Below are 24,742 nucleotides of genomic sequence, written 5' to 3'. Positions count from 1 at the left end.
TTTATGATACTGTTTTTGATTACAGAAGATTTGGAGGGCTTAGAGCACTAATAAGGAATAGGGTAAGGAATAAGTTAAGGAATCGGAACTGCCAAGAGGTTCTGACATTCCCCCAAGGCCTAGAATCCCCAGTTGAAGCCTAATTTGGGAAAGAGAATATTTTTATTTTGAAATGAACTCATGAAGTTTAGGGGCAGAAAGAGCAATATCTGTTTGGGTTCCAAAATCATTCCCGGGAGTCTCGGTTTCAGATTCAAGGACAAAATGAGGCCGAGTATGAATTCATTAACTTTGTTTTGGATGGACTGTGAGCCTTTGGGGCTTCTCTGTACACAAAGGCAGGTCCAGCGAGGCCCCAAGTGAGGTAATTACGTGCTTCACCCACTCTTCCATGGCCTCTGCCCACCGGGAGGCTGAGGTCAGCACACATTCCCAAGCCAGTTATCGGAAACAAAGGAACAGAAACCCTCCAAACCTCTCTCTCTCCAGTGAGATTCAAACCAGTGAAACTGGTATTGCAGTAAACTTGCAGACAGGATCCCAGTGGAATCAGAAAAGCTTGAAATGGGGAAGAAGCCAAAAGCAGTGTCGAGTTCAGCCAGACCATGTGGGAGTCTGCTCTCAGGTGCTCCTGGCCTCTGTTTAAATACTTCCAAGGAGCGGGGATTCATCCTTACATATCAGGTATCCTGATAACTTTAGGGTAACCTCTGACTCTGTTTGCCCCAGCCATCCCAGTTTACACTTATTATCGTGGTTTAATTATTAACACTGTCCCCTTTCACTTTCAAAAGTGCCCCCAATTTGGACAATTATTTTATGGTCCCTTTGTGATAATAAATCGTTTTCATAGCTAACATTTATTAGGTGCTGATCATGTGCCAGGCATTCGTGAGCTTGGTGCTGTTGACATTATCATCATCATCATCATCATCATCACTAGACCAAGATTACATGTCTCCTAAGTGGCAGAGCCGAGAGGCAACAACAGGCATTTGGATTCAAAGTCAAAGTACTAAGCTATTCCTCCCCTCCCCATAAGCTGCACTACCTCTAGGCTTCCATTTTATGTACTTCGTAAGAAAAAGATTCATGTTCCTTTACAAATCTCCCAAGTCTCCTCACTGGTTTTCTCATAAGTGGTCAGTTGATGGAAGGGGACTGATATTCGGGTGTGGGGGCCTCGTTGTATCCCAGGGATTGTGTTACGTGAGGTCGGTATCATCTCCACTTGATAGATCAAGAACTAGGCTCTGAGAGCCCTACTAATTCATCTGAGATCATGCTGACTGCAAGTTGTGGAGCTGAAATTCAAACCTAAGTTGATCTGATTTCATTCTCTGCCTTCCCATTATGCCATGTTGTCTACCACACTGCATTCAATTTCTACAATCCTTCGAAGACTGGAAAAAGCAGAGTAGTAATTCTCCCTAAAAGCTATCGCTGTAAAACTGCTTGTAGAGGTCAAGAAGGAAGCAACCTTTTCCACAAGCTGATAAATTCACTCCTACATCTAAAACGTCTCTTTCTCCCAGCTCAGGAAGACCTGTGATATCCATCTGCAAATAGACACCCCACTTGTGAGTGTTTGTCTGAAATACTCCCAGACCAAAGGGTCTAAGCAACTTACAGTATTCAGGCCTCATCCTTCCCTTGGGATGGACCTATTGCTCATATACCAATTGAGGGTAACAATGAGATGAAAACAACTGATGTGCATTCATTCATTCATTCATTCAATGAATAATGCATTTAATGCTAGCAATAATAATAAAATACTAATATACATTTATTCTCTCATTCAAATAAATATCTTTGGATTTATTCATTCATTTATTGGGCACTTGCTATATACCAGACACTCTTCCAGACACTGCGGCATCAGCCATGAACAAAGTGGACAAAGGCCTGCTCTCATGGAGCTTACCTATTCCTACACATAACAGACGCTGATCGTCCTATGAAGGAAAATTCAATGGATAAGGAATAGAGAGTGGTGGGAAGGGGTGGGTTCTAATTTAGATAGGAATGTCCGGGAGGCCCTTTCCGAGCAAAGACCAGAATAAAGTATAGGCATAAGCCATGCGAAGAAATCCAGAAAAGTGTTCCTGGCAGAGGGCAGAGCAACTGCTCTCACACACTGCCAGACCCTATGCTAAAACTTTGCACTAGTTATCACATTTAATCCTCAAAAAGCCCCTGAACCTTGAAATAACTTGCTTAAGTGCACACTGTATTCAAGTGGGAGAGCCATGAGTTAAAGCCAGATCACCCCGACCCCCAGGCACCATCCTCACTGCAACTACTGAGCAGTTCTGTGCCTGGGCCAGTCAGCAACACTTGCCAGCACTTCGAGCAAAAGACGTAGAGAATGATCACTAGAAACTGGATCTGCCCAGCCTGCCTCACCCATCCGATTCTGATCTTTTGTAATGTTATTTTTGATTACAGAAGAGATCCGAAGGGCTTAGAGCACTAACAACAAATAAGTTAAGGACCCTCATGGGTCCATGAGGACAGGGAGTGTAAATCTTTGTGTCACCAAGTTCACCAGACCTCAGACTCTGACAACTGCTGGAGGCTTTTGCTCCCAAGACCCTCCCTCAGCTCTGTTGGGGGCCCGCCTCACAGGCCCTTCCTCCAGACGCCCAAGGACTTCATCCACCTCCACGTAAACCAAGCAAGACTTTCCATCCTTCTATCCCATTATTTGTAGGAAATGACTTTATTGTTTTTCTATTTATAAAGGCAATCCAAGCTCATTTAAAAACCTATTCAGAAATATTTAAAAAAAAAAATCATCCTTCATCCCAACATTGAGAGAGAGCTATTAAGCATTCTGATGTGCAATCTTCCAGATTTTTTTCTGTTTGCGTATACATACAGTTTTTTTTAAGCACCCATTTGGTCACTTATACATGCTCTTTGTCGTTTGCCTTTTTAACGTAAAAATATATCATGAACATCTTTCCATGTTAAGGCACGTACTGCTACATCATCTATTATAAGGGCTACACAGTACTCCATGATAGCAGAAATCATGTAAGGTGTCTCCTACTGTGAACATTAAAGCTGTTTCCAGTTTTCCACAATTATAGACAACACTTTAATGAACATCACATTATATACACAGTCTTGCGTCGCTTAACGACAGGGATACGCTCTGAGAACTGCATTGTTAGGCAATTTCGTCTTCATGCAAACATCATGGAATATACTTACACAAACCTAGATGGTGTAGCCTACAACGCACCTAGGCTATATGGTACTAATCTTATGGGACCACTGTTGTATATGAGTCCATCGTTGACTGAAACACCGTTATGTGACACGACTGTATCTTCATGTCCTCAGATACTGAAATTTTCTTAGAATAAATTAATAACAGTGGAATATTTGGACATGCATTTTAAGGCGCTTGAAACAAGTGGCCACATATCCATGCAGAAAGATTGCAGCAACTTCCACTGCCCTACACAAAGGTACTCTTTTTCCTCCCCCCTCAGTAACGCCTCTCACTTTTCATCTTGTTCCTTTGGAAGCCTCTATCAGCACACAAAAAAGAAGGCAGCCCCTGCTCTGAATGGCATATCCCCCAACCCCCCGAGCCTCCTCTAGCCCCAGCCACCCCAGCCTGAGCAAGGGGGATGCAGAGGAGTGTGACCTCTCCATTCCCTCGTGGTCCTGGAGGCTGGGTCCCGCACAGGGTTTGCTCAGAGGCTGCAGGTAAAGTGAGCAGGGGAGACATTGCTGTAGGTCTCAGCCTGGGAGGATTGCCTCACTCTCAGACCCCCTCTTTTCTTTCCTTTGTATATCTCCCTGTCAGCTCTTGTCCTTCCATTTTCCATCCACACATTGGAGACTCTAAGCTCAAGCTTTTCCTCTGAGGCCCAGGCTCATGTATTCAATGGTATGTGGATACTGACTCCACTCGATGACTCACAGACATCTCAGACTCAGCAGTCCAAAACCAAGCTCAGCATCTCCTCTTGCTCTCCCTGCCCACCCCCTCCATCTGCCCCTCCTCCACTGTGCCCTGCTCAGGGAATGGCACCTCTGTCCTCCCAGATGCAAAGGCCCAAAACCTGGGAGCCTTCCCTCACACCACTCACTCATCCTCTCCACCCCACAGCCCACCCATCAGTCAATCACAAAGCCCCATCAATTCAGGGTCTTAAACATCTTTATTACCCACCATTCCCTCCCTTCCACTGCCAGGACCCAGTCCAAGCCAATCAATGTCTATAATTATCTCTATGTGGAGATTGATCAGACGGGACAGAAAAGAGAAGGAAGGAGCATTTCCTAAGCATCTGTATGTGCCTGATACTGGGATTTTGTTAATACTCATTATGCACGTGATAAACCAGTGGAGCAAATAATATCATCACTATTTCAGAGGAGAGGAAACTGAGGCTCAGAGAGTTTAACCTGCCTGTTCCCACACCAGGGTCCACATATGGGCTTCAGGTATGATTCTTGATCTATATTATACAGCAAGAGTGATGCTAGGGGACCAGTGAAGTGCCCCTGGAGTGGTCTGAGTGAGAGGGAACTCCCCTCCCTGGTGAGCTCCTTGAGGGTGAGGACTGATGTGATCACTTTGCGTACCTTGTGGGGTTTAGCACAGGGCCTCCATCAAGCCCTGCCGCTGTCATTTGTGGAATGAGGAGAGTGGAGCAGTTAAGGGAATGGACTCTGGAACTGGACTGACTGGATTCAGATCCCGGCTCTGCTGCTTCCTGGTTGTGGAACCTTGAACAAGTCACCTAGCCTCTCTGTAGTGGGCTAAGTGGTGGCTCCCAAAAAGATATGTTTGCATCCCAAGCCCCATAATCTATGAATGTGACCTTATTTGGACAAAGGGTCTTTGCAGAACTAATTAAGGGAAGGCTCTCGAGAGGAGATCATCCTGGATTATCCAAGTGGGTCCTGAATCCAGTGACAAGCATCCTTATAAAAGAGCCACAGAGAGACACAGACAGGAAGAGAGAGGACCATGTGAAGGAGGTGGAGTGATGCAGCCACAAGCCAGGGAACAATGGCAGGCCCCAGAAGCTAGAAGGCACAAGATATGGAAGTGTCCCTTAGAGCCTCCAGAGGGAGGTGGCCCCAGAGACACCTTGATCCCTGACTTCTGCCCTCAAGAACCATGAGAGAATACAGTTCTGTTGATTCGTGCCACCAAGTTGGTGGTAATTTGTTATGGCAGCCTAGCAAACTCTCTGATACACTCTCTGTACTCAGTTTTCTCATCTGTAAATGGGCATATGATAATACTTACTTCGTAGGGCTGTCATGAGAAGGAAATAAATCAATATACATAAGGCACTTTAGAGCAGTAGCTGGCACATCCTAAGCACTCTTGAAGTGGAATTTATTATGACTCATTAATTGCTGTATGATCTTAGTTATCTTAGAGCCTCCAGTCCCTTCGCCTGTTAACTGGTAATAAAAATACTTAGTCTAACAATCTCAAAGTTGGAGTTTGCTTCTTTCACTTAAAAATGGTCAAGGAATGTCTCCAATCTTCCTCTTTCCTATGACTGCTAATATTCGGTTCCAGCTTCACTGAAGACAAGTCACGGCCTGCCCAAGGTGGTGGTTGAAAAGCTGCCTTGTGTCCTCTACCTGCTGCATGGAGATGCGGCTCTTTCTCTTTCTCCTGATTGCCCGTGGTAGGGCTGGGGGATGGGAGCGTGGCTTCTGACTAAAAACTGAGCCAGGTCATTTGTGATAATGATGGGGCCTCACCCCCATCATCAGAGGCAAAGGTGGGTAATTAATACACAAGCAGTCCTTAACGCCCTCTCTGAAATTCTCCCTCCACTCCATCCCTGGCTAATGAAGTCAGAGAAAGGGTAAAAGCCTATAATTACACTTGAAGTAATTAGAACCCTGCTTAATAGGAAGCTTAAGAGAGGCAGCCGAAACCAGTAGATTACCCCTTGCTCCTGTGGTCTGAATCATTTTCCCAGGGGGGGCCTTTAGTAGATCTCCAATGGGCAGTGAGGACTTTACTGAATTTACGTAAAATGTAGATACACACACACATAGACACAACATATGTCCTCTCCCCAGAAGGGCTGAGAAAGCTGCAGCATTGTCCCTTTCTTAGCTCCTACAACTTTACCCATTAATAAAAGTCTAAATCAGCAGAACAGATTAATTTAAAATTTAAAATCCCTTTCTATAAATCTTTTAAATCTGATCATGTTGTGCTAAAATTGTCTACATGCAATTCTCATTTTCTAGCTCAGTGCTTCTTAACTTTAACATGCATGCCAATCACCTGGGGATCTCCTTAAAAGGCAGATTCTGGTTCAATAGGTCAAGGGTGGGGCCTGAGAGTCTGCATTTCTGACAAGCTCCCAGGCCGCACTGCTGCTGCTGCTGCTGCTGCTGAAGGGAGCCAGGCAGGATCAGGAGGGCAGGACGCACTGTGGGGAGCAAGGGAAATGGTCTACTTTGTCCCACAGGTGATTTCCCTTTCCTCCCACCTCAGCAATGATTCCAAACTTCAAATGTGGATCTTGAAAAATGAACAAAATTTGCCAATTGAGGGGAGAGGGCGTAAGTCATCCTAGCGGAGGGAACAGCATAAGAAACACTATAGCTCTTGAAGGTTTTTTTTTTTTAATGCTCTTTAAAATACTTTAAAGCTTCCCTTTAGTGCATTCCCTTCCTTTTAGTGCATACGAGAGGCCAGAGTTCCAGGAGTGACTCTGTGCTCAGACAAGATTGTGGTCCTTTGGGTCACCAGTGGGAGTAAGGCAACCAGGAAATGGAGGGAGAGCACCAAGAGAAGGTTCTTCTGCCATGTTTACCTTGAGCAGGTCTGATTTCTGCCAGGTGAAGTGACGATGCCCAGAAGTCTTGGGGAGGCAAATGGGAAAGTGGGGATTTCCCTAAAATCAGCCATCACTGAGGCCATGATTGCATCCTTTCCTGGGACTTTGAACCTGATCCTGGGCTAAGTCAGTCTATTAGTTTCCTGTGTCTACTGTGTCCACTTTTTTGTGATAAAAAATTATCACAAACTTGTTAGCTTAAAATAACACAAATTTATTCTCTCACCGTTCTAGGGGCAAAAGTCTGAAATCAGAGGGTTAGCAGGGCCATGCTCCTTCTGAAGGCTCTGGGGAGAATCCATTCCTCGCCTTTTCCTTGCTTGTGGCCACATCACTGAAAACGTCCGGTGTCTTCAAACCTCTCTCTGCTCTGTCTTCATATTTCTCTTTTGAGTGTGTGTCATCAAATTCCCCAATTCCCTTTTATAAACACACTTGGAATTACATTTAGGGCCTACTTGAATATCCAGGATAATCTCCCCATCTTCAGACCATTAACTTAATTATATCTGCCTAGATTTCTTCTTTTGCTGTATAAGGTAATATACACAGGTTTTGGGGATTGGGGCATGGATATCTTTTGGGAGGTCATTTTTTAGCCTGCCACAGCCAACATTGCTCAAGTACGTAGAGTCAGGGCACAACATGGCCAAGAGCTAGTCTCTGGGGATAAACTGAGGTCTTCTTTCTGTCCTTCATACTCAACCTACTCCTCATACTCACAAATGCCCTTTGTACCTACTGTTCCATCCTCCTGCAGCATCTTCCCTCCCCTCTTTGACTATTCACTTCTCTTCCATAATCCTTCAGATCTAGAGAATTTCCTAAGAAATGCCTTACCCGACCTTCTGGACCAGGCTAGTCCCCCCCTCATGGACTGGCATTGCTTCTCTTTGCAGAGTTGGAATTTGACATGTGTTTTGTGTGGCTGTCTCTGAGTGGGCAATGCCCCTTGCCTGCCTGGTGTCATCATTTTATTCTCAACACCCAGCACATAATAGATACTCAATAAATATTGTTCAATGAAGGAATGAATCCTGGCTTCAACTCTTATAAGCTATACATATTAGTCTGTTAGGGCTGCCATAAGAAAATACCACAGACTGGTGACTTAAGCAACAGAAATTAATTTTCTCATAATTCTGGGGGCTGGAATTCCAAGATCAAGGGGTCAGCAGGGTTGGTTTGTGGTGAGGCCTCTCTTGCTGGCTTGCAAACAGCTGCCTTCTCACTGTGTCCTCCCATAGCCTGTCTTCTGTGTGCATATGCAGAGAGAGAAAGATCTCTGATGTCTCTTCCTCTTCTCATAAGGACACCAATCCTATTGGATTAGGACCCCACCCTTATGACCTCATTTAACCCTGATTCTCTCCTTAAAGGCCCTATCTCCAAATACAGCCACACTGCAGGTTAGGGCTTCAACATAAGAATTTTGGGGAGACACAGTTTAGTCCATAATGTTATGTGACCTTAGATAAACCCCTTAATTTCTCTAAGCCTTGCTTCTCTCATCCCAATTGTTTGGGGGCAAGAGAGAATTTGACCATTAAATGACAGTAACTGAGATAATATGTGTGAAGCACTTGACACAGTGTCTGACACAGAGTAAAAGTTTTGGTTATTTTCTCCAGAAGCAGACAAAGATTGGATAGTAAGTAGACTATGTGGGAGGTGAAGGAAACACCAGAAGGGGAGAGGAAAAGCGAGACAGGAAAGGGAAAATGGCCAACAAAATAAAGGGTACATTGTCTAACAAATCACCACGGGAGCAACTGGAGCTTCGTCCCACTGGGGAAACTCAGGCGCCTGTGTAGAACAAACACTGCAGAGCCACCCCGACTCATGGGGCAAAGGAGCTGGGGGATTTCTGTACCAAAGCCCATCAGTCACTGGATGACATCCGCTCCCAAGGGTGTTAATCCTCCCACTTGCAGCCTGCTGTGCCTATGGACAGCAGGCATGGATACCAGAGAAAACCTTCAGGCAGAGAGATGCCAATGCTAGCTGTTGGAAGCCCAGTCAGCTCTGAAATAGTAAGGCCTGAGGGAGCCTGCTCAGGTCTTCCTCTGTCTGCTACAGTGGGCCATCAGGAAACTCTGGTTTTCTCTGTAGTGGTGTAGTAGTAATTGTACTAGCAGTTTGCAGAACACTGGAGATGCTGCTTGACAAAAGGGTTCGAAGGCCAAACAAGTGTAAGGAATGCTCAAGTGGTCGTCCTCAGAGGAATTCGCAACTAAAACTCTATGGTGTCCTCCGGTTGCAATCTTAAACTTTTTCTCATCCTGTGATTTCCAAACAAAGACCTTTTCAAGACTTACCTTTTAAGGAATGAAAGTTCTCTGATGCATGCTTTGGGAATTATCAATTCTGGCTGATAGAGATGCGAGTGTCAAGTATTGTAGAAATGCTTTGAGTCTGTTCACCACTGTAGCCTCAGATCAGTGCCTGACACAGAGAAGGTATACAGTGATTATTGTTGCAACAGAGCCTTAAAGAAATTCCAAAAAAGAATCGTAAGGATATTTTCAGTAACAGCAGTCTTATGGAAAATGTCTGTCTAGTTCCCAAAATGATTGTTTGAAAGAGAGTTCAACTGAATATTCCTTGTTGAAATATTGGCCGAAATGTTTTTTGTTCTCCTGGCTTTATTGCCCTTCATCTAAATGAAGCAGTGGACTTTCTTGAAAAATGAAGTCCCATGCTGTTGGAATATTGTCCACCTCACAGGGGGAGAAGCACTTCCTCCCCAGATGCCTGTGTGAACGCAGGTCAGGGACTTAATGGTACTAATGTGCCTCCAGTCTGATTTTGCTAAAACGAGTGTTTCAACTTCTATTGCCTCCCCCTACACTTCACCCTTTTGTTGGATGCTAAGGTTTGCAGCTGTGACCCCAATATAGGGTGAAAAGAATCAAATTAGAGTGCTTCTGACAAGTGCATCCCCTTTAGCCTGATGCCAGGCAGAGCTGGCTATTTGTTGGCCTCAAATGTCAGCTGGGACCAGTGTGAGTCCTTGTCACTATTTCTCATCCTCTGACAAGTCCTAAGGCCTGTCTGAGCCTGATGCAGTTGCTTCAGCTGCAACAAAGCATATGTGAGAACTGGGATTTGCAACAAATAGGCTTTTCTCTACAGACCCCGGCTCCAGCTGGGCATCCGTACTATTTTTGTCCAACAGTCCTAAGAATGGCAACATCAACGGCAATTCCTTGTTTGTCGATCATTATTTCAATGAAAGGTTTGAAACTCTAATTATTACTCATTCTTTGGAGCTGAGATAGAGGCCTGGGGGCTGTAAAATAAGTTTGTTTGATTTCCTGCTTGATTAGCCACTTGCATACCCTAATGCCCATTTCTTAAGAAGGAATATTTCCTGGGAAATTGCTTATCTTCCTAGCTTTTGTAAAAGTCAGGTGCTGGTACATAGTAACATTCTCTTCAGACCCTACAAATGGAAATGCTGGCATTTCTAAATAGGTTAAGAGCGAAGAGAGAGAACTCTGACCATCCAGGTTCTCGAGGGTTAAGGCCCCCTGGTCTTCCTTGAAGAAAGATAATGTGGATCTTGGAAGACACAGCCTGTAGAGATGGTCTCCCCATACCTGCTGACCGAGTGAGTGGGTTATTATGGTGCTGAGAGGGTTGTTGGTGTCACTTAGAGTCATAGGGCTCCGTCATCAATGTGGATGATACACATTGACAATGGATAGAAGTGTTTCTGAGACCAGATTTCTTTGGGAAACAGGGATATGTTGCCCTTCTTTAGTCAGTTGTTGGCTTGGCTACTGCTTACCATTGACCCTTATTTGGTCATTTAGTCGTGTGTCTTCCCCCCTCCTTTGCTGAAAACCCCCTAGAGAGAAACTATAAAGTCTTCCTAATGCCTTTTTGCTGTTTGTCTTCCGTGTTTCCTTTGTGTCCTGATTCATCTCAAGTTCAAGAATAACGTCTACGTTATTCTAGGAAACGGTAACCTTTCTAGAATAAGTGATAATCTGTGAATGGGGAGAGGAAGGGATCATGATTTTTGTCTACAGGACAAAACCACTGGAACCTTCTTAATGAGTAGGGTGGAAAAGGTGAGGAGTTTGGATTCAGAATTAACCATAGGAAGGAACGTCAATTCCTTTATCATCTGAAGTTTTTTTATGTCATTTTCCTGATAGCCAGATATAAATTTTAAGAAACCTATGTTCTCAATCACTGTGCCCTTAACCAAGGTCAATGTCATCAGATTACTACCTTCTTGAAGTTTAACTTGATTATTTCTTTACAATCATGTAAACATGTTTATATATTGTGGATTAAGCACACTAACATGAGCTCTGAGGCTCAAAGGCAAATGCATATAGTGCAAATCCAGCTGTGAAAATTTTCTGAATCTATATCATGAGTTTTCTTACCAGTCATAATGTAGCGAAGGATCAGTTTCTGGAGTCAGACCTGTGCTCAAATCCCTGTCACACCACCTGTTAGCTCTGTAGCTCTGGGAAAGTTACTTAGACTCTCTGTGCCCAGTTTTCCTCATCTATAAAAGGAAATTAATAATACCAAATTTGTGGGGTTGTAAAATTAGCCATAAAGTGACAGCTAAAACAAAAACCTTACTCAATTTCTCATTCCTTTCAGATTCTATTCTCTCTCTTCCCCACTTTATAGCCAAACTTATTGAACAAATTGTCTTCATGTGCTCGCTCCATTTCCTTCCCTCCTCATCTCCTCTTTACCCTACTCCAATCTGTTTTCTGCCTTAACCTGAGCACATGTTATTTGCCCCCAAACTTACTTTCCTCTTCCCATGTCCTTTATTTCAGTGAAGGGCACAGCCATCTGGTCCAGGGATGCATTTATGATGCCTCCCTCTCTCTCCATATTCAGTCTGTTTCCAAATTCTGACCATTTTACACCTAAATATCTCATAAATCTGGCCTCTTTTCTCCATCTCCATGGCCACCATCACTTCTGGCCTGGACTACTACAAGAGATTCTTAAGTGGTCTACTCTCATCTACCCCACCACCTAGACATTCATTGTCCCCTCCATGACCAGTACATCTCTCCTTTATGACGTTATACTTTTTATTTGACCTTTTGGTTAATCTCTATCTCCCCCGCTAGAATGTAAGCTCCATGAGGTCAGATATCGCATCTGACTATGCTAAGCATCAAGTCTGGCATAGAATGAGGGCTAAGTATCAGTAGAATGATTAAAGCATCTGCCGCATAATACGTACTCCTTAGATGGGAGTTCCCAACGTTGTCATTGTCATCATCATCATCATCCTCACCAGGAGATTTTTTACAGAACTACTCTTTCCTCTTCTGATTATAGCAGACTGAACATCAGGATCTTTAAATCTGCTTGGATTAGGGACGTTCTCTGAACGTTTTGCATTTGACATTAGCACACTAATAATATTTTCATTGCTCTGACACAGAGACAAAAATGTATAAGGATTTCAGAGAATGAGTTTGTCTCCCTGCTTTTCACAGTGATCTCCTTTGCTATCTTTCTGTAAATACATGTATTGTTACCTGTTGCTACATAAAAAATTACCCCAAAACTTGACAGCTTAAAAAAACAAACATTTATTGGGGCCAGCCCCATGGCCGAGTCATTAAGTTTGCAGGCTCCACTTCTGGTGGCCCAGGGTTTTGCCAGTTCGAATCCTGGGTGTGGACATGGCACTGCTCATCAAGCCATCATGCTGAGGTGGCATCTCACATGCCACAACTAGAAGGACCCACAACTAAAACTATACAACTACGTACCGGGGGGCTTTGGGGAGAAAAAGAAAAAATAAAATCTTAAAAAAATAAAAAAGAAAAACATTTATTATCTCACAGTTTCTGTGTGTCTGGAATCGGAGGGCAACATGGCTGGGTCCTCCGGGTCAGGGTCTCTCACAAGGCTGCTGTCAAGATGCAGTTATCTCAAGGCTCAACTTGGGGGAAGACCTGCTTCCAAGATTGCTCATGTGGCTGTTGGCGGGCCTCAGGTTCTCACTGGCTGTTGGCTGGAGACATCAATTCTTTCCCACCTGGGAGAGAGAGAGAATGAGAAATGGTGTGTAAGAAGAAAGTCACGGTCAGCTTGTAACCTAATCTCAGAAGTGATATCCCAACACTTTTATGGTATTCTGTTCATTAGAAGCAAGTGACTGGATCCATCCTACACTCAAAGGGAGGAAATTACACAATGGTGTGAATACCAGGAGGCAAGGATCACTGGAGACCATCTTAGATAAAGGCTGCCTTCCACAACAGGTGGCTTTGTCCTCCCTAGGCAAGAGGGTGGCTTTCACTTGATTCTTTTAAACCTTTTCTCCTTTGGGAATCATGGGTTGCATACCCATCAGGGCCTCAATGCCTTGCCACCCTTCTCTTTCAAAAAAGGGAGAAAGCAGGGAAGAGGCAGATGGGGCACATTCTGCTAAGAATACCTCCCAATATAATGATGATTTTAGTTGTCTTTGCATGTTGTGCATTGACACTGAATCATGGAGAAGACCTCAGTTACTCCTATTGGCTTGTCTGAGCATCAGTTTCTTGCTGACTGACTTTATAGCTTCCTAATGAATATATTAAAAATAGAACTCTAGAGATTATTGGTACAGAAGGTATATATTTAGACCTTGGGTTTCTTTCCCTCCCTGCACCCCATCCCCTACTTTGCACAGAGGTTTTAGTGCTAATTTGAGGTCATTCTGAGACTTCATCTACTTTATCTTAATGTACACATCAACATTTTCCATCTAATTTTGATATAAATGCCTCAGTAACAATGAAGCCACCTCCTAATTGACTGAATTATCTGTAATTCCTGAGCACTCACTCTCTTATATCACATGCCACAAGAGGAAAGAAGGAAATAATCTGTATTTAGGAGAGGTTTCTAGAAAAACTTTGGAAAATAAATAGACATAGATGTCATAATTTCAAGTAGAGCTGTGAATGCAGCATTTTGTAGAAGCAAAACTAGCAAGTAGACCTGCCGTTATATGACTAGCATCTCCACCTTTTGTTTTCTTTTGTGCAGATTGTTTCCCAGAGAAAGCTGTCCAAATCCTTGTTGAAGCACGGGAACACAGCAGGGAAATCCTCCATCACGGTAAGCCCTCCCCAAGCAGCCATCTGCCCAGGTGCCCAGATGGAGTGGCTGATCCAAACCAATTGCGTGGGAAGCAAACCCTCTGGCTACTGGGAGGTGATGCCAGAACTGCGCGACTAGCCAAGTCACTCCTTTCTTTTTTCCTTCTTTCTCCTTCCTGCCAATGCAGTTGTGACTCTTCCCCCTCTAGGAAAAGGGGTAGAAAAAGGATTTGACAGTGAGGCCATTCACTTCTACTAAGCACTTCCACAATTAATATGTAGGTTTTAGAATGGAACAAAGATTTATGGAGCGCAATAAGAGTATGGAATTGGGGTTTTCAAATCATCAAAGCTACCCATCCTCGCCTCTCATTTTTTTCAGAATTAAAATTTGGTCTAATAGCATTTTCTCCAAGGTTTGGTTTGTTGCCTAAGAACCCGAGGGGCCAGCGTTCAACTCTCCTCTTTACTGTAATAGTTTGGAGCTGTGCTGTGCTGTTCGGCAGCCACTAGGCACACGGGATCATCTAAACTTAAATGAAATTATTTAAAATTAAATAAAATCAAACATTATTCCTCACTCAGACTAGCCACATATCAAGAGCTTAATCGTTACATGTGGCTAGCAGCTACTGTATTGGACAGTGCAGATTACACAACGTTTCTGTCATCATAGGATGTTCTACTGGGCAATATTGGAAGTATTTCTAAGTAAAATCTTGAATTTTCAAGTAGAACTCAAATATTTGAAATTTTAGCATCTTGTATTACAGTCCTTGAGAAAGGTAGAGAAAGTGGTCTAACCATTTAGCTGTGTGTACAAAAAAAAAGAAAAAAGTACCAGGAGAATCTGAATTTCTAGAAAGGCAAATTGCCGGGAGGCAAACCTCCTGACTTCCTTTGAACACTCCTTTTTAGCTTGAAGGTGACTGATTCATTAAAAAAACTTTTTAAGCCATTTTTTAAAGGAAAAATTCAGAAGGATTCCTAGCAGTGAAAGTTTTGACCATTCTCACAAGAACTTACCTGAGTTTGTTGCCTGAGTGTTTTAAATGACGCAGTCACGTCAAAGCTTCTTTTTCACTGCCATGTTCAATCATGAACAAATGGTTCAAATGGTCTTTGAAGACCCCACTGGTGCTCTAAAAAGCCGTGGACCCAAGGGCTTTCTTTGAAAGCCCACAAACCCAGAGAAACCTTGGGATGGTAGACCCAGATTTGTGATGGTTCTTTCCCAGAAGAACAAAACGTCATCTTTTTTTTGGTGAGGAAGATTCTCTCTGAGCTAACATCTGTTGCCAATCTTCCTCTTTTTTTTTTTTTTGCCTCAGGAGGATTAGCCCTGAGCTAACATCTGTGCCTGTCTTCTGCAACTCTGTATGTGGGTCACAGCCACAACATGGCTTGACAAGGGGTGTAGGTCTGTGCTCAGGATCTGAACCTATGAACCCAGGCCACCAAAGCAGAGCATGTCATCACACTTAACCACTATGCCATGGACCCGGCCCCCAAAATCTCATATTACTACCTTTACTCTAAGACATCTTAGACATTTTCTTCCTCCACACTTCTTAATTTTAAATATTTAAATACTCCTCTTAACCTTGAGTCCTTGGATCAAAACAATGGCTTCAAGAGCCTCCGGAAAACACTTGAAAATATGTGCAAAATTTTCTAGGCTTCTGCAGGTGGAGATCATAACTTTCATCATCTTTCCAAAGGTGTCTGTGAGCACAAAATAGTTGAAGACCACTGCTCAAGTGGAGTATAAGAGGCATTAAAGTGATAAGCGATGAAAGAGGACTGAATGAAAAATCTAAATAGGATGGTTCCTGGTTTATCAAGCAGCTTTTGAGTTTTTGCTGTGTATCTGGACTCATCTTCCCTACTCCTCAGTTGCTCACACTTTGTGGGAGGTCTTTCCCTCTTTAGACAACCTTTTAAGCTTTAATATTAGGTATAAAATAAAATTTTCCAGAGGCTGCCAGTGTGTACTCAGAACAGATGAAACCAACTCATAATGGAAAAGTCAAGCTCAGATAGAATGGAGATAAAATTAAATTACAGCTCATAACCAATTTGATAGGGGTGTTCATGTGCTAGGACTTCTGAGTGCATGGTGAGGTCCTAACATTTATAAATGCTTTAACCTATAGGAAACTAGACCCTAGATTTTTCTCGTTTTCTTGTTGTTTTTCTCCTGACTTTTTTCACCCATTTCTGCTCCAAGGCTTTTAGAATCACTGACTATTAAATATTAGAAACTGGTTTATTGTGAAAGAGGCTCTTAGATAATATTATCTCTTCACTTGTACCAAAATCCTTGCCAGGCATTCTCTATTCTTGGGAGTTAAGGGCTTAGATCCTTGTTCTCTCTCTCCTGTTTCAGAAAACCCAGGGACCGTCTTTTTGAAAAATAAGAATTAGAAGATTTCTTTGATAACCATATAACCACTGGTCTGTAAAGGACATAGGGACTAGTTTACTCCTCCATCCCTTGTTGGTCTACTCAAAACAGTGGAGAAATATTGCTGCTCCTCCTTTGTAACTCCCCCTGCCAAAAATATATATGTATAATAATTATTTATGGAAGTGCCATCCAATGCTTTGTGCAATTCTTTTAACGAAAGAAGCTCTTCCTAATCGCTGCTCCAAATATCTCTTACTCCAGCTCACCCCTCATCTCTCATGAGATGAAATCTCAGCATAAATGAAACCCAGTTATCTACTGCTCTCTAGTCTAAGCAGTGCTCTTGTACACCTGGAAATGCTGTGCTGGGTTCACTAGAGTTGTGGCAAACTCCTTGTCCAACATCAGTCTGTGGATTTTTGGACCAAACATAAGCTAAATTTGTTCTTGAATTCCTTGGCTCAGTGGCTCAACCACTATTACAGCTGATGCGTGCTTTTCCTTTAGGTGATTGCTGAAGAATTATCTGGCAATGATGACTACGTTGAACTTGCGTTCAATGCACGGAAATTGGATGACAAGGTAAAGTGTTTGGCATTAACCTTATTGAGGGAAGTAATAAAGCTAGCACACAAAGTTTAATCAGATTTCTCCCTGTGGCTACTTTTTCCCTTTCAACCCACATTATTAGACAGATGAAAAGATTCCAGAGAGGTCTGCAAAGTAAGACTTCCCAAAATTGAGAAGCAGTTAATGAGAAGAGGGAGGGACTATAATTGAAACAGACCAATTTTATTACACCTACACTGCATTTGTTCCCAAATGCCACGGGTCAGGTGTGCACAGGTAAATATGATTTAACCTCATTGCTAGGGACATTTCAAAGAAAAAGAAAAGACGTGAAATGAATAAAAGTGATGTTTATTAATCACCCATATTTGCCAGGTACAGAGTTAAGAGCTTTTCATGCACTATCACACTTAGTCATTTTTATAACTCCCATGTAACAGGTACCATCATTAACCGTGTTTTGCAGATGAGAAAACAGATTCAAAGATGAAGCAACTTGTCTAAGCTCACTCCATGTGATAACTTGGGTCCAGATAACCCAAGAAACAGATGCCAAGACAGGATTAAATATGCAAGGATTCTATCAGAGGAAATGCCTGGGTGGGGAACATAGGGAGGAAGTCTAGGAGAGTTAACAGACCACAATGCAAGTCTGACCATGAGTAAAGGAGAGCGGGAGAGAAGGGTGGGTAGCAGTGTCCTGGAATGCCATGCCGTCTAAGGAAGGTTCAGCAAGGCCACCAAGGAGTCCTGGAGCCAAAACTCAGCCAGCAAGAGAGTGCCTAGTCTCCCATCCCTGCCTTAATATCCCCTACACACGCAGTCACTGGCTGGAAGCAGGCCATGGGAAGGCTGGCCTCAGTACAAATGCAAGGATGGATTTCAGAGCCCAGCAGCTGGGGTCTTTGGTCAGTTATGCTCTTCATGCCACCATACCCTGCTAGTAAGTGGTAAAACTGAGGTTTCAGTTCCATGTCAGTCTGATTCCCATCTATATTCTTTCTATTATGTCTTGCAACTTCCACCTAATCACAGGCCATGTTAGTCCTGTATATAGAGAAAAAGGTCTGCAGTCTCCACCTCTCAAAAAAAAAGACCCATGTCCTCCCCAACCTCACCATATATTTATAATTTCCCTCCAACCATATCCTCAACTCAAAAAACACGTCACATCAATAAAGGTATTCACAGAGGACTCCATTCTCTAGTACAACTAGAGAATAGGGGATTTTGGGATGTGGCACCACTTTTTCAGTTACTTACAGGCATTAGGCTGGAAAAGGTAAAGCGATGTCTCAGCAATTCCCTAAGGTCTTAAGCAGAAGCTTATATCCCAGCATAGCCCATTCACTTTCACCTACAAAAAGTACTCGGCTCATTTATACATTCATTAATTGTCTCATTTATTCATTTATTAGCTTATTCATTATTCTTTTACCAAACCTTTGTTGCATGCTTGCTATGCATCAGGTGGTGGCAAAAAGACATACTGTAAACCCCTCTCACACCCGCAACCTGGAATTCACCATCTAACTAAGTGAAACAGAAATTTAAACAACCAATGATATAATCATTCTATAGCCATGGTAGGATGTAAGTGATGTATAATCGGAGCGTCCCGAACAAGGTAATTCACTCTGCCTGGGGACATCAGGAAAGACTTTATCCTTGTGAACAAATTACATTTGGACTTTTTAGTGTCCTGAGTAGATTGTGTGAAAGTTTCACAGACTGCTACCTTTTGACATTAGCGTGAGCTGGGCGCTGGGAGCTGCAGTGTGCATTGACGTCAGTTGAGTGTAAGCTTTTAACCTTCACTTCCTTGTGACTGTTATGCTCGTGCTCCCCCATCATCTCCCCAAGTTTCAGAATAATTCACTAAACTGCTTTGTAGTATCTTTCCTGGTGCCATTAGAAGCCATTGGGTCAGTGTGTAGCTGTTTTAAGCTACTCACTTAATGGCTTATAATGGCTTCTTTCCACTTAGTAGTCTCTTAAGTACCTCTCATTTGTCCTCTAACTAACTTATGTCGCAGTGCAAAGGGGCTTGGGAGGTTGTTAGTGGCCCATCGACTCTAGATGTTTGAACGGTTTCTGTTCGTTCAAATGAGCACTTGCTCACAAAACTGAAAGAGCCCCATGCAGCACTTAATATGATTTTAGGTTGCCATTCCCACCCTTGGCTACACTGATTGTCCAGGGCCCTGGTCACTGCAGAGCCTCAATGCTCCAGCGCTGTAGACCCCAGGTCCTTCATAATGTAGTGGTATCTTGCCCAGACTCCTTAGTAATCCAGAGAGCAGCCATTCTTTGTTCAGAACAAAACAGAGGCCCTTGCTCCAGTTTGGACTGGAAGGTGAATAGTTGCAGGTGGAAAGAGGGCAAAGTTGCAGAATTAAGGAGTAAGATGATACCATGAAGATCTTCTCACACAACCTCTTTAGAAAACAAAGGCTCAGCAAGGTCTGATGACTTACCCAAAGACATTATTGCTGCATTGGTTATCTACTGCAGCATAGCAAACCACCTGGAAACCTAGTGACTTAAATTAACAACTGTTTTATTTTATGTCATAATTTTTAAGGTCAGAAATTCAGGCAGGGTTCAACTGGGCAATACTTCTGCTCCTTATGATGTTGACAGAAGTCACTCAGTGATACTCAGCTCATGAAGGAGCTTGTCTAGAGAGTCTGGTCTAGCTTTGCTCACATGCTTGGCACATGGGGTGGCTGAAAGGCTGGGCTCAGCTGAGTCAGTCAACCAGAGTGTATACATCGTGGTCTTGGGTTAGTCACACTTCCTACATGGTGGCTGGCTTCTCTCAGAGAGAGCATCTCAAGAGAACCAGGCAGAAGCTGTGTGGCCTTTTCTGACCCAGCCTTGGAAGTCACCCATCATCACTTCTGCTGCATTCTGTTGGTTACAAGTGAGTCATAAGGTCAGCCCAGAGTCAAGGAGAGGGGAGTTAGTCTCCACACCTCGATGGGGGAGTGGCAAAGTCATGTCATAGAAAAGTATGTGGATAGTGGACGTTATGGTGGCCATCTTTGGAAAATACAATCTTCCACAACATTTTTGTGATAGAACCAGAATAAGACAACGTAATTATTTCATGTCACAGATGGAAAAATAGTTCCCAAAGGTTCTCAAGGAGGACCTCTTTCTAGCTTTTAGCATTAAATGATGTAACTACCTACATTTTAGCAGTTGAACTTATATCTTTTAATTGAGAAAACGTATCATGACTAAAAGCAACTGAGAAAAGCTCTTAATTTAAAAAATTCTGTTAATTATCATGAGAGCAACTAATTTCTATATATATGTGAAAATTGTAGTATAAATATGTGGGGAAAATATGCTACATCTAATTCAGACAATGATTATAGGAGATCTGGATCTCCAGTCCTTTTGCAGTAATTCTGGTAATCCCTGGGTATCCAAATGCCTCACGTAGGAATCCTCCAGTCTAATACAGTTGCCTTCTTTTACAGGAGAGAACATCGAGGTTCAGAGATGTGAAATGACTTACCCCAAGGCCACATACACACACATATGCACACTGAGAAATAATCAATGACAAAGAGGGACTCAATCCAGTTGCCTAACTAAAATCTAAATCTTCCTTCAGGGTAGAGGGCTAATGATTAATGAACACAAGTTGGACTGGTCTCAGGATACAGTGGACTTGGTAATGTTCCCATGTAATTCAAGGAAGTAGGAAGCCGCAAGAAGGAAGTTGAGGGTGTGCAATAGGCAGCAGTCCTCAAAATGTGGTCCAAGGCCCCAAGACCCTTTCAGGGGAATACGTGAGGTCAAAACTATTTTCATAATAATACTAAGACATTGTTTTCCTTCTTCACTCTCATTCTCTCACATTTGTATGGTGGTTTTCTGGAAGCGACATGGTGCCTAATGTCACCACAGATTGAACGCAGAAGCAGGTGTTCGAATCCTGCTGCCTTCTATTAAGCCAGGCATTAAGTTGATTTGCAAAACTATAAAATAATACCATTTTCCCGACTATTTTTTAAATCTGGAAAATATAATTATTTTCCATTAAAGGGGCTATTTTTGTTATGATGTAGTGGGTTTATTTTTATTATTTTTAAAATGATGTAATAAATGAATATTTTTTAAATTTCCATTTTAATTTACAATATGCTAGACATTGATAGATATAACCCTCAATAACAAAAGCTCTTTTGCTTCCTCAATAAATTTTAAGAGAGTAAAGGAGTCCTAAGACCAAAAAGTTTGAAAACCACCGTTGTAGGGAATACCAGAGAGCACTCAGAACTTTTTCAAACCACAGCGACAAAGAAATGCCCCTTTTCTTTTGATAGAAATAGTTTTTAACTTGCCTTTCCAATGCTGTTCAGCAGACCAACAGCCATCTACCTAAGATGGAAATCCAGAATCCTTGAAGTCTGAGAGGTAGTCCTCAATGAGAGCCACACATAAAGTAGGTTAGGTATGCAAAAAATAACTAATTTATCTAATGTTAATGCCATTCATTTAGTGGAAAGATGAGATTTCTAACTTCTGAAGCACATTTATTACATCAGCACCTAGCTGGCAACTAATCTAACGAGTAAGTAGAGATATGAATGTAATCGCTTTGGAACATTCAAGCTGACAAAGTATTTTTTCTCCTCCCTTTCCTGAGAAAGTATTCATGTTGGTGTGTTGGAACTGGCTCCCAACACTGGTGGTCTCCCCACCTATAATAGTAATCATTATAAACTGCATTTTTAGCGTTCCCGTGGTGATAGTTCGATGGAGTGCTATATAAACAAACAAATGTGTCTCTAAAGCAGAGGTCGGCAAACTGTTTCTATAAAGGGTCAGAAGGTAAACATTTTAGACTTTGCAGGCCATATGGTCTCTGTCCCAACCAGAGTTCTGCCTGAGAAGGCAGCGTGAAAACAGCCATAGACAATACCTAAATGAATGAGTGTGGCAGTGTTCCAATAAAATTTTATTCACAAAGGCAGTCAATGGGCCGGATTTAGGCCATGCACCATATGTTGCTGGCCCCTGTTATAGGCAATGTTAAATTCTTGCCTACTATGCTGTGATTTTACTATGTTCAAGTATGAAAACTTATCCAGCCTGCATTAACGATAGCCAATTATAATTAATGAGCATCTACAATGCACCAGCTGTCATGTCTAACCTACATTATCTCCAAAACTCATAACCTTATTCCCAAAGGTGAATATTATTATTTCCATCTTACAGATGAAGCATAGTGAGGTTAAATGATTTGCCCAAAGTCACAAACCTAGGAAGCTATAGAGTCTGGATATGACCCCACATCTTTCAGACAATCTTTTCTAGTTTCAGTATTCTATTTTCAAGATCACTGTAGTGGAAATGCACTGCTTCCTTCTCTATTCCAAACCTCAGCTGATTGCTTATTACCCTCTCACTTGACTAAATTTCTTTCATATTGGACTAAAAGGGCAGAGTAACATGGCCTCCAAGTTATTAAAAAATTTCGCCATACCAAACTTCAGTATGCCTATATTATTAATCTTCACTGTGCTGAACTGTCCCGAGGGCCATCTTAATGTTGATGGTCAAGCAAAGAAAGCTGAAAATTCCAGACTGTGGTCAGGTCGCCGTACAGTTAGACCCAGAGTTGTTGTTTCTAAGCTACAAATGTCTGACTGTACATTTAAGATATTTTTGAGCTGCTAATGAGTTGTTTTATTTCCAGGAATCAGATGCCTTCTTAATAGTAATCATCCCCGATATCTGTAAAGGGCTTTACCAAGTGGCCTCATGCGTTCTCTCTTTTATTGATAATAATCAAAGCAGCAACACTTTTTGAGTGCTATGCTTTCTGAATGCCAGGTGCTGGAGTGAACACTTCACGTGTGTCAGCTCCTCTAATTCTTCCACGTTGCCATGAGGCAACAGGTGATACCCTCTCCATTTATGGATAAGGAACCTGAGCCTTAGAGATATTAAATATCTTGCCCCAGATCATCCAGATGGTATATGGTGGAATCACGATTTGAAAGCAGCCCCAAAGCCAGCGTGGTGATAATAGATTTTCAGTTACTTAAGGGCAGAGATTATATCTGATCTTTCTTTCCTTGATTTATAGTAAGTCCTTCTGACAACAACTCCATGCTAACCCTAAGTAATATTTTGAAAGAATGTGAAATAAAATAGAAAAAGTGTTGCAACATACTTCCAAGAGAAAAAAATACAGCGCTAAAGTGTATGTAGAGTATGATTACAAATATTTTTTTTTCTTTTTTGCTGAGGAAGACTGGCCCTGAGCTAACATCCATGCCCAACTTCCTCTATTTTATGTGGGACGCCTGCCACAGCATGCTTTGCCAAGTGGTGCCATGTCCGCACCCAGGATCCGAACTGGCAAACCCCAGGCTGCCGAAATAGAATGTGCAAACTTAACCGCTGCACCACCAGGCCAGACCCTACAAATATTTTTTTAAAAGAAAAAAAGAAAGGAAAGTTATGTTTAGATTCTAGAAAAATGTTTACTAAAATCTTATTGATAACTGTGGAGTTGTGAGAGAGATTATGGACTATTTTTTTCCTTTTTTCTGTTTCAGTCATCTTTCCGTTTTTTCTACTTTTAAATAAAAATGATAACAAAAGTTTAAAATTACCATGAAAAGAAAAAGAAAAAGAAAAAGAACTGAGGTCCTCCAGTGTGGTCAGAAATTTTTAAGTACAACTCACAAACATATTCCCTGAGGGATCAAGCACCTATGTAAGCAGGCAAAGCCTGGAGCTTCTAGAGGAGAAACCCAAGAGCCCCTAAGAACAAGCTGACGTGGCCCACACCATTAAGGAACGGAGGCGGGAGGGAGGTTCTAATTCTTTGAGATGAGTGTTGAAACAGAAAGAGACCCAAGGGACAAATGTGTGGAGTAAATGTGTAGAGGTAGGAATCAGCTAGAAGTTTATCTGGGAGGAAAACAGGGGCCATTTTGGTGGAGAGACAAGATTTGCAGCACAAACTTATTGAGGAAAGCAGCCATTGTGGGTTCTTGACAAGATGAAGGCCGTGGTAATGAGGCACCTTCAAAAATAGAGCAGAAGGGTATTTTCCAGACTCTGGGTGTTGCGGAGCTTGGTGTTGGGTTCCGGGTTGGGTGGGGAGGACGGCCATGGGGAAGACAGATATCCCCACCTCCCATGGCTTCTCTTTCTAAGGTATCCGACCAAGTTTCTAGGCTGATCTTCTTCACTCCGGGGCCAATAGTATTATTTTTCTGCTCAAAATCCTTTAGTGGCTCCCACTGCCTCTCAAAGCAAGTGCAAAGACTTCGGATGAGCATTTAAGCCCTTTACTTCATGGAGCTGGCTTTGCCAGCGTTGTCTCAAACTCCTCCCCTACACATCCTTAGGCTGCAGTGGAATTAAGCTACTTGGCATGCCCCCTTTATGTTTATTGTTTCACACCTTCACTCTCCTGTCCCCTCCCTAGAAACATCCTCCTCACAACCATATTTTCCAGTCAAAATCCATCAACTCCCCTTCCTCTTTGTTATACATTTATTTATCTATTTGTTCATTCATACATACTTAGCCCTGGGTTATATTTATTTGTGTCCTTGTCTTTCCATCGAACTAGATGGTGCTTTGGAGGGCTGAGAAGAGATTTATCCTTCCTTGTATCTTAACATCAAGCACAAAGGTTCCATGATCAGTATATCCTCTGAGAATATTTTGTTGAACCGAAGACTAGGATGGCTATAGGCTTTATTCTGCTTTGCCGCAGTCTAGATTTCTGAGGGGAAAAAATCACCTGGTGAAATACATAATAAGAGTGTGAT

General features: G+C 42.5%; 1 protein-coding gene across 9 annotated transcripts in view; it reads left to right on the top strand.

The window, feature by feature from the left end:
- Positions 1-24,742, top strand: part of CPNE4 (copine 4) — a 523,946-nt gene that overhangs the window by 370,751 nt on the left and 128,453 nt on the right. For all 9 annotated transcript variants that reach the window (XM_070493180.1, XM_070493181.1, XM_070493182.1 and 6 more), the window contains 2 exons: positions 13,890-13,961; positions 16,860-16,934. In XM_070493180.1, coding sequence (XP_070349281.1) covers positions 13,890-13,961; positions 16,860-16,934 — 147 coding nt within the window. The remainder of the gene's footprint in view (positions 1-13,889; positions 13,962-16,859; positions 16,935-24,742) is intronic.

This window comes from Equus asinus, chromosome 21 (assembly GCF_041296235.1).
Source record: "Equus asinus isolate D_3611 breed Donkey chromosome 21, EquAss-T2T_v2, whole genome shotgun sequence".
NCBI lineage: Eukaryota > Metazoa > Chordata > Mammalia > Perissodactyla > Equidae > Equus > Equus asinus.
Note: the sequence above shows the minus strand (reverse complement) of the source record. Positions and strands in the feature narration are given on the sequence as shown.